Source organism: Lycium barbarum, chromosome 11, assembly GCF_019175385.1.
Source record: "Lycium barbarum isolate Lr01 chromosome 11, ASM1917538v2, whole genome shotgun sequence".
In the NCBI taxonomy this organism is placed as follows: domain Eukaryota; kingdom Viridiplantae; phylum Streptophyta; class Magnoliopsida; order Solanales; family Solanaceae; genus Lycium; species Lycium barbarum.
The window spans coordinates 11,069,665-11,083,344 of record NC_083347.1 but is presented as its reverse complement, the minus strand read 5'-3'; the positions used below and the strand labels follow the sequence as shown (position 1 = coordinate 11,083,344).

Sequence of the window (13,680 nt, the reverse complement as noted above, 5' to 3'; positions counted from 1 at the left end):
TATATATACTTGACTTGAAAACATGCTTGTAACTTACTGGATGAAATCGTAAAGTTTCATATAAACATAATGAGAACACATGAGGAAGAATTCATGATTCATGGATTAAGCTAGGATTCCTAATAACCGTAATAGAAGATTAGGAATACAACAACGAATATAGATACAAAATTCATGTACATAAATACATAAATACGGGCTACCGATATGTTGGGTTTAATGCCCTAAGATTTGAACTTCATGAATATCAAGGAAACGAAGCATGGGGAAGAACATAGAGATTCCCACATGTGGATGGAAGTTCTACATACCTTAATTGCTCCAAAACTTGAATTAAAGACTTGGATTTTGGAGAAGATTTCCTAAATCTTGATTCTTGAATCTTGAGATGGGTTTTCTTGAAAACCCTAGATTAGGATTGATGATTTCTTGTTTAGATTACAAGGATATGTTAGAATTGAGTTGGAATAATTAGAATGGACTTACCTTGGTGTTCTTGATGTTGGAGGAGAGTAGGAGGTCGTTCTAGGGTTTGAAGGAATGAAAAATAATGACTTGAACTGATATGGATGAATATATACTGTCCTGTGAAATTGCAATTTACGTTCTGAACAGTGCTGGTCGTAAATTCAGTTTACGGGTCGTAAACTGCAATACGGGCCGTATTTTGCAATACGGACTGCACTGCGTCTCTTCAGTAAAATGGCCATAACTCTTTGCACAGATGTTCGTTTGACCCCCGTAAGATACCGTTGGAAAGGTATTTCAATGCTCTACAACTTTCATCAAGGACGTTTTCCCAAATTCAAAACAAGTTTTGAAATACGGGCCGTAAAGTAAAATACGGTCCGTATTTAACCATATGACCTCAAAATGTCAAATTCCAGAATGTTAAGAAATTCTTAGTTTCAGTTTACGGGCACTGTTCATGGTCGTAAATTGGAATACGACCACTGTTCATGGGCGTAAACCACCATATCACAACTGAACGGAAAAAATTCAATTCCCACATTCTTTATCTGATGTTCTAAGTCTAGGATCGTGGTCAAAACTTTCGTTAAAGGTACAGAGTGTTACATTACCATTACAGATACGATAATATAACAGAGAATTAAAAGCAAGTGATGGAGGAGCAATTATGCAGTCACACTATTGGAACTTAACCAGCAATTTATGCAGTCACACTGTTGGAACTTAACCAGAAATTTACCTAGGTCCTGACAGTTGTGATGGAAATGGTAAACTGACACCAACCACAGCTTCCCTTTCTTGATTAGCTCCGGCAACTCTTGTAGTCATTGGTGGATACGGAAAAGTGTAATCCAAGTCAGTTTCAGTAGCCACTAAACCCTGCAATACCCTAACAACCAATGACATGGAAGGCCTCTTAGTATAATCACTTTGTAAACACCATGCCGCAATCTTCATCATATCCACAGCCTCTTCTCTATTAAGCTGCATATCTTCACTGTTCTTGTCCACCATTTCCAAGAGTTGTGTCTCCTCTGCTTTTCTCTTGAACAAACTAAGCAAATGCATATCATCCTCATCTTGAAGACGATCCAAATTCTTTCGGCCACAGATGATTTCCAAGATCACAACCCCAAAGCTATAAACATCCGTTTTCTCAGCAATGACCGAGTTCAACCATTCTGGTGCTAAATAGCCTGGTGTTCCTCGCATTGTTGTAACTATCTTACTTTCATCTTTCCCCACGAGCTTTGATAACCCGAAATCTGATACTTTTGCATTGAGATTATGATCAACAAGAATGTTCTGAGGTTTAATATCCAAATGGATAATTTTGTTGTTACAGTCTTCATGTAGGTAAGCTAGTCCCTTAGCGACGTCTGATATGATTTTTTTCCTGACATTCCATGTGAGAGATTGTTCCTGCTTTCCATGAAAAATCCACCTATCTAAAGAGCCATTGGCCATGTATTCATAAACCAGAAGTCTATGTGATTTCTCAGCACAAAATCCAACAAGTCTTACGAGATTGACATGCTGAATGCTACCTATTGTTGCTACCTCAGCTAAGAATGATTTCTTCATATTACTGAAACTTTGGAGGAGCTTCACTGCTATTTTGGTGTCATCGGTCATTATTCCTTCAAATACAGAACCAAATCCTCCTTCCCCCAGTTTCTTACGGAAATTTTCTGTCATAACAGTTAGTTCCTCATAGGAAAATCTAGTAGGCATTCCTGGTATTTGGTCAAGGAACTCCTCCTCAGCTTCCTCGAGCACTTTCCTCCTAATGAAAAGAAAGACAAAGCAAGTGAAAACCATGCAAAGCACACCAAATGAAGCTCCAATGGTGGATCCTATTATCTTTGTGATACGCTTTGGTTTCTTCTTAGAAGAGTGCTGCACCTTGATAAAAAGAGTGGTCTTATTGAGTGATCCATCATTGTTTGCAAGCGAAAACACTTCATTCAACAATACACAGTCACCCATTGTGTTACCAGGACCACTAAATCGAAATTGAGCTGCTTTGCAAGAACAGTCGCTTAAGCATGATCTTTTGCAATTTTCTAACTCTATTTTGTGGGTACCATATTGCAAATAGATGGTAATATAAGTTGTGCCATTAAGTTCCATAAGAGCATGATACTGGGAATGTTCACAAGAAATAGGTGTGACTAGGACACACCCCTGGTTTGGCTGCCTGTAATTGATTTGCTGGAGGAAATTAGTCTGCCCAACTGCAGTTTGAGGACAACTACACTGCCCATTTCCACAAACAGAGTAATTCCCACAGACCGTTGGATACCCGCAATCACCAATGGAGGCTGTCAACAGATCAGCCTTTGTCCAAGTTGATCCATCCCAGTAATACACCCTTAGATGCCCATCAGCCCCAAATCTCATGTTCCAGTTTTTACGTCTCTCTGTTCGAATAACACCCCTTTGGACACATTAATACTCATGTACTTGTTTAGTAGAGAAGACGTGAAATCATCCCTATATATATATATGCATTGAGAAATAAGATTGGCGTGGATTAGACTCAATGTATGCTAAAAAGCTGAAACGTTGAACTTCAAATGTGAACAAACCTTCACTCCAATTTGTCGCTGATATACTGGATCTCAGCTTTTGTCCAGCAACCATCATTTGTCCAGGAATCCAAAGTCTGTAGGATGATCAAAAGATTGCCAAATGGTGTCGTTACTTTTGCCAAAGAGGATAAGATTTCCCATTACTGTCAAGTTGAAGCCTGAAACAAGCTTACCAGTTGTGTTTGTATTCCAAATCAAAGTGCCATTTGAGTCCATCAAGAACAACCCTTCGTCTTGCCGAAGTTGCAAGGTTGCATTAGCTCTAACTGGATCATTCCGATTAGCTGACCATACTAATCTTGGATTATAGAAAGTTGCGAATAAAAGGACACCAAAAACGCAAGCAGTGCTATTGTAATCACATAAGAAACTGTAACACCCCGCATTTTGGGACTGAGTTTAAGCTCATATCATTAAAGTTCTAGTGGAAACATGGAAGGTTTGAACGTTTTGCGAAAATGGTTGATAGGCCTATTTCGGGCAGCGATAACTCCTTGATCGGTTTGGAATTTTGGAAGGTACTATCAATGAAGTTGTAGTATGTAGAAATACCTTTCTAACGATATAAGGATCAAGCCAATCAGAGATCGGAGCAAGGAGATATGATCGTCTCAATATGGCTAATAGTAAGGCACTTGAAATCCTATAGAATCGGTTAAGTTTTTGATACGTCTGCCTTCCAGTCAAATGTCATGAAAATCCGTTAGGAATTTGAGAAACCTTCCTTGATGAAAGTTGTATCCCTTTGAAATAGCTTTCCAACGGTATCTTACAGGGGTCAAACAGACATCTGTGCAAAGATTTATGCCCATTTAACTGAAGCCTGTTCGCTGGAAACTCTGCCAGCGTAACGGTGACGTTACGGGCCGTATTTCGTGTTACGGTCCGTAACAGTGGACCGTAACGTCCTGAAAATTTCCAGAACCTCACTGGAAATTTTCACCAAGGTACGGTACCAAGTTACGGTCCGTATCTCGTGTTACGGGACCGTAATAGTGACCGTATCTTGGTCCGTATATACATTTCGGGTCACCTGACTTCGGGAGGCCATAACCCTATCATAACTTGGGAATTTGGGAAAACGCAAAGAACGAAAGTTGTAGATAATTGAAAAACCTTTCCAACCATAGGTTGTGGGTTCACAGGAGACGTCGGGATAAGGAGATATGGACGTTTTAAGACAGCAAGGTCCCAACCCGTTTTCAAGTTGGGTCAACCCATTTTCCCCTTGGTATATAAAGAAAATATTACCCTAACAGCCCATTTTTCCTCCAAAACTCAGATTTTAGAGAGAGGAAGTGAGAGAGAAGGGAAACTAGAGAGAGAAAGTAGAGAATCAACCAAGTTTAAGGCCCCGAATCCCAAAGCTCGTGAAGGAAAAAGTGTAGTACAAGTCGTTGTCGTCATTTTAAGCCCAAGATCGGACTTGGGGGTATTGATTTCGTGATTACTACTCTTGAAAGGTAATATTTCTACTCCCTAATCATTTATGGTTGTGAATTGATGAATTCTTGGGAGAATAATAATTGGGTTTGATGAAGAGAATTATATGAACTATGTTAGAGTTGTTGGATTGTTGACTTGGGATTGTTGTATTCATATGGTTGATGAAGAATGATGTTAATTACATCTAATTGAGATTGTAGAATTAGCTAGGAGTAATAGAATGGGGATTGGGTGAAGAAAACACCATTAATGAGGGTTATAGAGCTTCATGCCCACTAAGTGTTTGATAAAATGCTTAGATGAACAAAACATGGATATTGTTGCTAATATAGAATCCCTATGGCTTGTATTGCTATAGATTGAAGTTGAAGGGATTGAAGGACATTGTGATACGCTCAAAAGCGGGAAGTTAAGGTATGTAGAACTTCCATCCACATGTGGGAATCTCTACGTTCTTCCCCATGATCCGTTTCGTAAAAATCTATGAAGTTCAAATCCTAGGGCATTAAATCCAACATATTGGTAGCCCGTAATTATGTATGTATGTACACGAATTTCGTATCTATGTTCGTTATTGTATTCCTAATCTTCCATTATTGATATTAGGAATCCCAGCTTAATCCATGAATCATGAATTCCTCCTCATGTGTTCTCATTATGTTCATATGAAACTTTATGATTTTATCTAGCAAGTTACAAGCATGTTTTCAAGTCAATTATATATATGATTTCAAAATATTCTTATTACTCATGAATCAAGAACATGTTTGCAAGATTATGACAAGTTATCTTATGAAACTATTTTACAAGATTATTTCATGAAACCATGTTTACAAAATTATTGCATGAAACCATGTTTACAAGTTATTTCGTGAAATCATGATTACAAGACAAGTACAAGTTAATTCACGAAATCATGTTACAAGTTATTTCGTGGAATCATGATTACAAGTTAATTCACGAAAATCATGGGCTTCTTAGCCAATTATATTATGTTCATGTTTTTGGGAGTTGCACGAATTACCGAGAAGGCTCAGATAGCCTGAAACTATGTAGCCACCATAGGACAAGGATCGCTCCGCCCAGTTAGGACGATACCTTAATTTCACACTGAATGGTTCCATCAGGTACGTTATTACCTTATACCCTGGCAAGGTATAGGGGCTCTGCTGGTCCGGCGAGGTACCAGACTCCACGTATCCACGTGGTGATATCATGTGTCGGTTTATGAAATGCTCTCCCTACTTATCATGTTTTACTCATGTTATATATATATATATATATATATGTACTCATGCTCATGCTCATGTTCATGTCCAAGTATTCAGTTTCAGTTCTTATCATGTTATTCCATGTCCCATGTTGCTTCTTCCGGTTGCTTTACATACCAGTACATTCAATGTGCTGACGTCCCCTTTTTATTGCCCGGGGGCCTGTATTTCACGATGCAGGTACGGAGTTACAGGACGACGCTTCTGATCATTAGGATTTACTCGTACCAGCTTATCGGTGAGCCCCATCTCATTCGGGGTTTAAACATTGTATATCTCTGTTTAGTTTTGCATGTAAAGGTATGCTGGGGGCCTTGTCCCAGTAATTATGTTTTCCAGTCAGACTCATGATAGAGGTTTCATAGACTAGACCAGTCAGTTATGTTATGTCAGACATTTGGAGTCGTATAGCCATTTTGGCTCACTCATGTTTTAAACAAGTACTTTATTAAGTATTATGAATTATTACGTTTTACAAAGGCTCATCATGCATTCACGTTATATTCCGCTTATGTTATGCATCATGATGATTTAGCAAGTCATGTGGTTCGCTCGGTCACATGTAGTCAGGCACCGAGTGCCGTGTTACGTCCAGGCCATGGTTCGGGGCGTGACAGAAACCACAGGCAAACCTTGTCGCATCGCCTTCTCTTACAAGTATGGGTGTCAATTTTGCTCCATCTGAGGAATCCACTACAAAGGATGGGCTACTGATCCAGGAAATGGAGGAATTGGTAATAAAAGTTTCAGGAGGTTGCCCATTAATCAGATGTTATGAAAAAAGGAGGAGGAGACTGGCCATGAAAAGAGTGGCACGAAATAGAATATAATCAAGAACCATTAGACTGTTTTCAGAAAGAAGGCTCTGCTCGATTGAAGTGGAAATCAACTCCCAAAAGCCAGTCCAATGATCCAACATAAGCTACCAAAACAAAGAAAATTGTGGCCTATGTATTCCAGTCAAACTGTAAGGTACCAAAACAAAGATATTTGGTAGTCTACTCACCATTTGTGGCTTAAGGAAACTGTAGTCGAGATTCTTTTCAACATCCAAAACACTCTCCATGGCCTTGACAACCATTGACATTGATGGCCTCTTCCTGTTGTCACCTTTTAAACACAAAGGACCAAAACTAGTGAGTGCATACTTAAGGGACTATCTTGAACCTATCCTCAAACATAAGGGACCGTTGTTGTCGTTTTCTCTATTTTTAAACATGAACAATTAGTGTTTGGCATAAAGGAGGTTTAGCTTTTAAATATAAATGGCGTAATACATAAACAGATCATCAAGCTACCAAGTATGTCCTCCAACATTGGGTGTGCACAAGCATACCACAACTTGTCTCCACTTTGTCAGTTGAACTCTCCAACTTACAAAATGATCATCTAGAACTTCCAAAATTTATGTGTCACATCAGCATTTGTGTTTACATGTTCAACTTTATACAAGTTGAGGTGCGTGCACACCCAAAGTTGGAGGGTGTACACACCAGCTAAGGCCAAGTTTGATGACCTATTTATGTATTATGCCAATATAAATCCTGTTTAACTTAACATGGACAATAAATTAAAATTTGGGATGATACAATTCTTGTCCTTTTCTTTTGGATTTACAGAAGACCTAAATGGTGCAATGTGGGAGGGCTTCCATTTAGTCTAATTATGTAGGCCGACAAAGAAAAACTTTGGAAAAGAAAGATAAATTAATTATACTGGCCGGAAAAGAGAGTTATATGACAAACCTTCTAGATATTCATGAAGTCAACATATATTGGTATGCCTGTACAGTTTTTTTTTTTTTTTTTTTAAAAAATAAATCATTCGATATCAATTGACATAAATATCTGAAAAGGTTACGTAGATAGAAGAATGTGGACAAAGCAATGTTAATTTTGATACAGAAGTATTACAGATTGGTAGAATTTTTCGTTCATTTTGGTATATTTTGAGATTAGTCGGATACACTTATGAGGGTAATAAGTATAACCAAACTCATTATGACCACGATAACCCACCTCCTAAGAATGTGCAGGGGTATAAATTCAGCGGAAAAGGCTCAAATATGCCATTGAACTATCGAAAATGGCTCATCTATGCTACTCGTCAATAGTTTGGCTCATTTATGCCATCGAACTATCGGAAATGACTAATTTATGCCACTCATCAATAGTTTGGCTCATTTATGCCATCATCGTTACCAAAATGACTCATCCATGACATTTTTCATTAACTCCAATTTTATAATACCAAATATGACATGTGGCCAATTAGAGGTCTACGTCGTTTAATTAAACCAACCCAATTTTAAATCCCAAATTAATAAAAAATCTGACCCATACACCTGACTCACCCACAACCATAATCTAGTTGGAGGTTAAGTGTCATATGTGGTATTTTAAAACCGGCGTTAATGAAAAATGACATAGATGAATCATTTTGATAACGGCGATGGTATAAATGAGCCAAACTATTGATTAATGGCATAAACGAGCCAATTTCGATAGTTCAATGACATAGATGAGCCAAACTATTGACGAGTGGCATAAATGAGCCATTTCCGATAGTTCGATGGTATATTTGAGCCTTTTCCGTAAATTCAATATACTCATGCTAGTTTCCCATGCTTCTACATTGATAGTTATGGATCAAGGTACCTTCTTTCTAAATATGACCAGTGAAATTCGTCAAGTTCTGTATATACTCAAGTCATGCATAAGGTTTCATGATAGATTTGTAAAATTAATGTTTCATATCTGTGATGTTGAAATCTCTTACCAAATTGCAGTGCCTTTCACGACTTGCTCTAAGAGGCGGAACCAAGATTTGAATTTTATGGGTTTTAAATGCCCGCGCTTGCTGCTTAGTAATGGAACTTTTTGAAATTAAAAAAAAAAAAAAAAAAAAATTGCAGTTGCTTCTCATGAGGGTAGACATTCTCCAGGTGGTCTTCTCCTTATTTTATTTTATTTATTACTAGGTAATATACCCGCGCTTCGCGCGGTCATAAATAACCTCATTAAATTTAGGAACAGTGCTTCCTAATATCCGAAAAAGAAACATAACGTAAAGGAACATTCTTGAAAAAATTAAAATTATTTAGAACAATATTTTCGAACATAAATTAGAAGATTTGGCATTGTAATATGTCTCAAGAAGCTCTAACGAATAATTGCAAAAGTATTAAGCATTCGACAGTTTCATCTTCTACATATTTTCATTAAAAATATGTAGTTATTAGGTAATTTGCCCGCGCTTCGCACGGTGATGGATGACTCTTTAGATTTACGAATGATCTTTTCCAATATCCGAATATCAAAAATAACGAAAATAAAAATTCTTGTTCAAAATTCTTACTTCACCACCTGTTCTTTCTTTTTTGGGTAATGTAAAATCTCTCTTTGCTTTCTTCCTCTCTAACTTCTAAGTAATAAAAGTAGGTAAGTAAAGAGACTCAAAGAAAGAAGAAAGATAGGTAAGCAAAGAGATTCAAAGCATTTTTGCGAAGATGCAGTCCAACATTTGGTATTGAAAGGCTATATTATACTTTTTTAATTAAAAAATGGGAATATTATTGTCAATACCAAGAGACGGTGCACAATACAGTACAAAAGTAGTAGAATTTTATAGCTAGACACAAACAGACCAAAACAATCCAAAAACTACATCATACTATCTAATGAGAAGTACAGCTTTTGTGAGCATTTAAACTTAACAAAAGAAATGTGCTCAACTTTCTCTTCAAAAGTACCTCATGTTTCTTTCAAAGTCGTGTTTTTCAAATGATGCACATGGGGATAGTCTTTCCAGATCAGTTTGCCTCTGCAGTTCACCTTCTGTCTCATCCAACATAACTAAAGTTTCTTGGTATCTTGTGGCATTTGGCAGAGCTTACACCAACCAAATTAAACAAGAGAGACCAACAGTCAAGTGAACCCACAGTGCATAAATATATGGTTGTAGTTCTCCACAAAATTACCTCCAAAGAGACATCTGTTGCACAGTGGAACATGAAACTTTAGGTGAAACATTTGACTTCCAATTCAATTTCCATGGCCATTCACCTTCCAAAGACCCAACCTGCTTAAAAAATAGTTTTGTCACGACCCAACCCCATAGGCCGTGACTGGCGCCCTAGTTGGGCAACCTGACGCACTTATTCAATCGAATCACACACAAATAGCATATACGGCCATAAATACTATATGTCGTCTCAAACTATATCAAACTGTTTCAAACACATCTCAACGCAACCGTATGCGGATATATATATATATATATATATGTCAAAAAGCCGGCAAGGCTATCAAATGTATCAAAAGCCGACAGGGCTATCAAATGGCACAACGGCCCAAAACGTATATAAACGCCGGCCGACAAGGCTGCCATAGCGAATAGAATCATATAAACACAACTGAACAGAAGTAGGCACACACACCCACAAATACGTCTACAGACCTCTAAACAGACACACCGAAACATATGACGGGACAGGGCCCCGCCGTACCCCTGAACAAATATGTACATACACAACGAACAAAATGTATACCAAAATATGTGCTCTGAAATGAGAAGAGCACTCCAACGGCAGAAGAGGGTGTCCTAGACTGGAGGATCACCAAACTGTGCGTCTGTACCTGCGGGCATGAAACGCAACCCCCGAAGAAAGGGGGTCAGTACGAAATATGTACTGAGTATGCAAAGCAGAATGTACAGAAAGCAAATCTGAGATATAAACGAAATGGAAGTATCAAACATAAGTGCAAATCCAACATATCAAAATTTGTTTACTTTCAAAAACATGTAAGTCATGCATCGGGTACAGAAGAATATGGTCGCCCACCCGTCGATGGCGCCATAACACAGCATAACACCAGAAAGTCTCAAATCTCTGTATCCCCGTCACATATCACATCACAACATAACGCCATACACAGCATAACACCAAATATAGGTGGAACCCGACCCTCTTTTGCGAGTAGCTCGGTGAACCATAAGCACAGCATAACTCCGGAGTTTATCAAAATGCGCACGATAACAGAACCGGCCCGGGACTCGGCGAAAGGAATAACAGAATGCACGAATAGAGTCGTGAGTAGTCATATGCATAAAAAAAATCATTATCATAACTTCAAACATAAGTAAAATGATCATATTTGAAATCTGAATAATGGTCATACCAAATTCTTTCAAAGATTCTCCGAATTACATAAAGGAAGGTCGCGTGACCTACGGACGGGTATAGACCCGAATTAGGCCCGCTTATGGAAAACATACTCATTATACATCATGCAAACTCTTATGAAAATGTTGGAACAATCCGAGCCTTTATGCGAAAGATATGGCATTCAAAAATTACAAAATTCATTAAAGTGAAACCTTTTGTACAAAGTTTGGAAATCCCTTCTTTCAAAAACATAATGGTTCATTTTTCATCAAATCATACATAGGAGTGTCAAGGAATATATAGATCATATCATGCTCGGATGTCGGATTTGGAATTTCCTTAAGGCTCTAATCTAGCCTATGTGAAACTAAGGCATGCCAAGAAAAGAAGGTTGCTTTACATACCTCGTACGCACTCCAAAATAGCCAATCTAAAGTAAATCCCAATCTACGCCTCGGGCTCCCCAAGGTCTACAAATACGCCAACGAATACCAAACATTAGCTAAGGGCACTTAAGTCATTCATTCCAACTATTCATTAAATTCTACAGAAAATTCGGCAGCATTTCCCCTGTAAATAGGCCAACCCGAGAATTTAACTCGCTCAAAATCAACAACAACAACCACAATAACCAACCTAGTAACGATAATCAATTCGAAAGGCAAAACAACATTAGTAGCTCTCTTTTACACCATTCGACAACTTTCCAAATATTCAATTCAATGGCTTACTTTCAAGCCACAATATCGTTCGTACATTCGATTATTAACCCAAATCCTTACCAACAATATTCAAGGGCATTCTAACAAGTCACATAATATTTCCAACAATCCAACAATTTGCTCCAAAAGTGGCCAAAAACAGCCCCCTAAACCGTGAGCAGCCCCCTTTTCACGTTCCATACTTTTAAGTCATGTTTTGTATCACAATCCACAATATATCGAGGTCATTTTCACAAATATACGACTTACATCAAACGCACAATAAGACTCAAATCAGCCCACAAAATCTCAACATCAATCTTGAGTTATTAATTGCTCATTTCCAACTAGAATTCATAACGACGACGATTAAGACGTTAAGCGATACTAATTCATTCTTTGCCAAACATTTGGGGGCTATACACGGCTACATTACACACATATATACATATATTAATGATTCGTATTCTCTTCTCCACTCTACAACAATTAATCACGATACAAGAATTAATTCATCAATTCAATCACAACACCCATTTACACAATCACACCCACACTACACGGCTAGCACACCCATCACACAACCCACTTCCAACATTCCATATTTCATGATTTTTATCCATTTTAGCATACTACAATATGCATACAACATTTATAACTCAAAAACAAGATTAGAACTCACCTTTCTTCTTCAATCCACCAATAGGCTAGGGTTTGCAAATGGGCAAAATGAGTAGTTGGATGATCCAAACAATACTTCCACGCTACTTAGGGACCTCCAAATAGTGGGTTAACACCAAGGAAATAATTTTAAAGAAGCTAAAAATGGGATTGGTTTTTCCCTTCTTTGGCCGAAAACAGTGGGGTGTGGAGCTGTCCAAGTTGATATATATTTTTTTTTTAAGTGTTGAAGAGTGGTGAGAAGATGACTTAGTTATTCATCTTTTAGTGTCCACAAAATATCCACATTGCCCTTGGCCCACACCATGTGTTGGACCAATTAAAATTGGCCACACAATGTGTGGGACCCCTTTTTATTCACACGGCCACCATGGCCTTATTGCACAAGATTTTTAATTCCAAATTTATGAATTGTGGTCCCAATTTTCCCTAAGTGTTCAATGCCAACAATTTCATATATAACTTATATCTCAAAATAAAATCAAATGGTCCCGACTTCAATTCCCGGAATGGTCTTGGCCTTGAATTATCATAGTTAATCCGGGTTGTCCCAATGTATAAAAATACGGGACGTAACAAGTTTATATCAGCTACTAAAATAAAATAAAATCAAGGCTTACTTGTTAACCAAATCTTGAAATCTATCGTTTTCATCCAGCACCACATAATGTAGAGTTTCCAGTACAAGATTTATATTATCCAAGCTTCCGCATTAAAGTTCAGTCTAAACTGAAGATGTCAGCTTGATTTAGAAAAAAAATCAGCTACCAAAATACCTTTATTAACTGCTAAACTGTATAATTCAGGAGATTGGTCGTCGATTACTCCAAACTTCAAGCCAATGATCTAACAAAAATTCAATATGCTTCCCATTTTCGAACTTATATCTGCTGAAAATCCCCCATAGATTATAAATTTATTTTCGTAAAGTTGTCTTATTAGGCATAAGTACAAGATTGGCAGTCCAGTGATTCTCCTTTCCATGCTTAGCGACATTGACTTCTTCCCGAAGCTCATCTTTATTAATCATAGCCACTTACAGAGTATACTTTTATTAGGGTGTTTAAGGTTCTTCACTCCCAGTCTACCTCTTTTTTTCTCTTTGTAGGTCATCAATATATTCCAATTCACCAAATGTATTTTCTTTTTTATAGAGTTACTTTCCTTGGGAAGTCATTTCTCAACTTCTTGTTCTTTTTTCTACTCCTGCAAGGACGAATTTGAGAGATATTTAACATGCTGGGATGTCATCCAAGATACTATTAGTCAATGTCAATTTACCTATAAGGAGATAACTGTTGTACTTTAACGGGATTAATGTCTTTTCACAGTTGTTAATGATGCCGTGC

The 13,680-nt window shown here is 37.7% G+C and overlaps 1 protein-coding gene and 1 long non-coding RNA gene across 2 annotated transcripts; both read right to left on the bottom strand.

The window, feature by feature from the left end:
• Window positions 1–1,206: 1,206 nt before the first annotated feature.
• LOC132619413 (G-type lectin S-receptor-like serine/threonine-protein kinase SD2-5) lies at window positions 1,207–2,229 on the bottom strand. The gene has a single exon (XM_060334327.1). It carries the CDS (start codon window positions 2,203–2,205, stop codon window positions 1,207–1,209), a length of 999 nt encoding a protein of 332 aa, XP_060190310.1. The 5' UTR covers window positions 2,206–2,229.
• Window positions 2,230–9,298: 7,069 nt separating this feature from the next.
• LOC132617799 (uncharacterized) lies at window positions 9,299–12,704 on the bottom strand. Its single transcript, XR_009573837.1, has 3 exons — window positions 12,333–12,704; window positions 11,354–11,419; window positions 9,299–10,419 (listed from the first exon to the last, which is right to left on the bottom strand). It is a non-coding gene; the product is annotated as an uncharacterized LOC132617799 (long non-coding RNA).
• Between the last annotated feature and the right edge of the window lie 976 nt (window positions 12,705–13,680).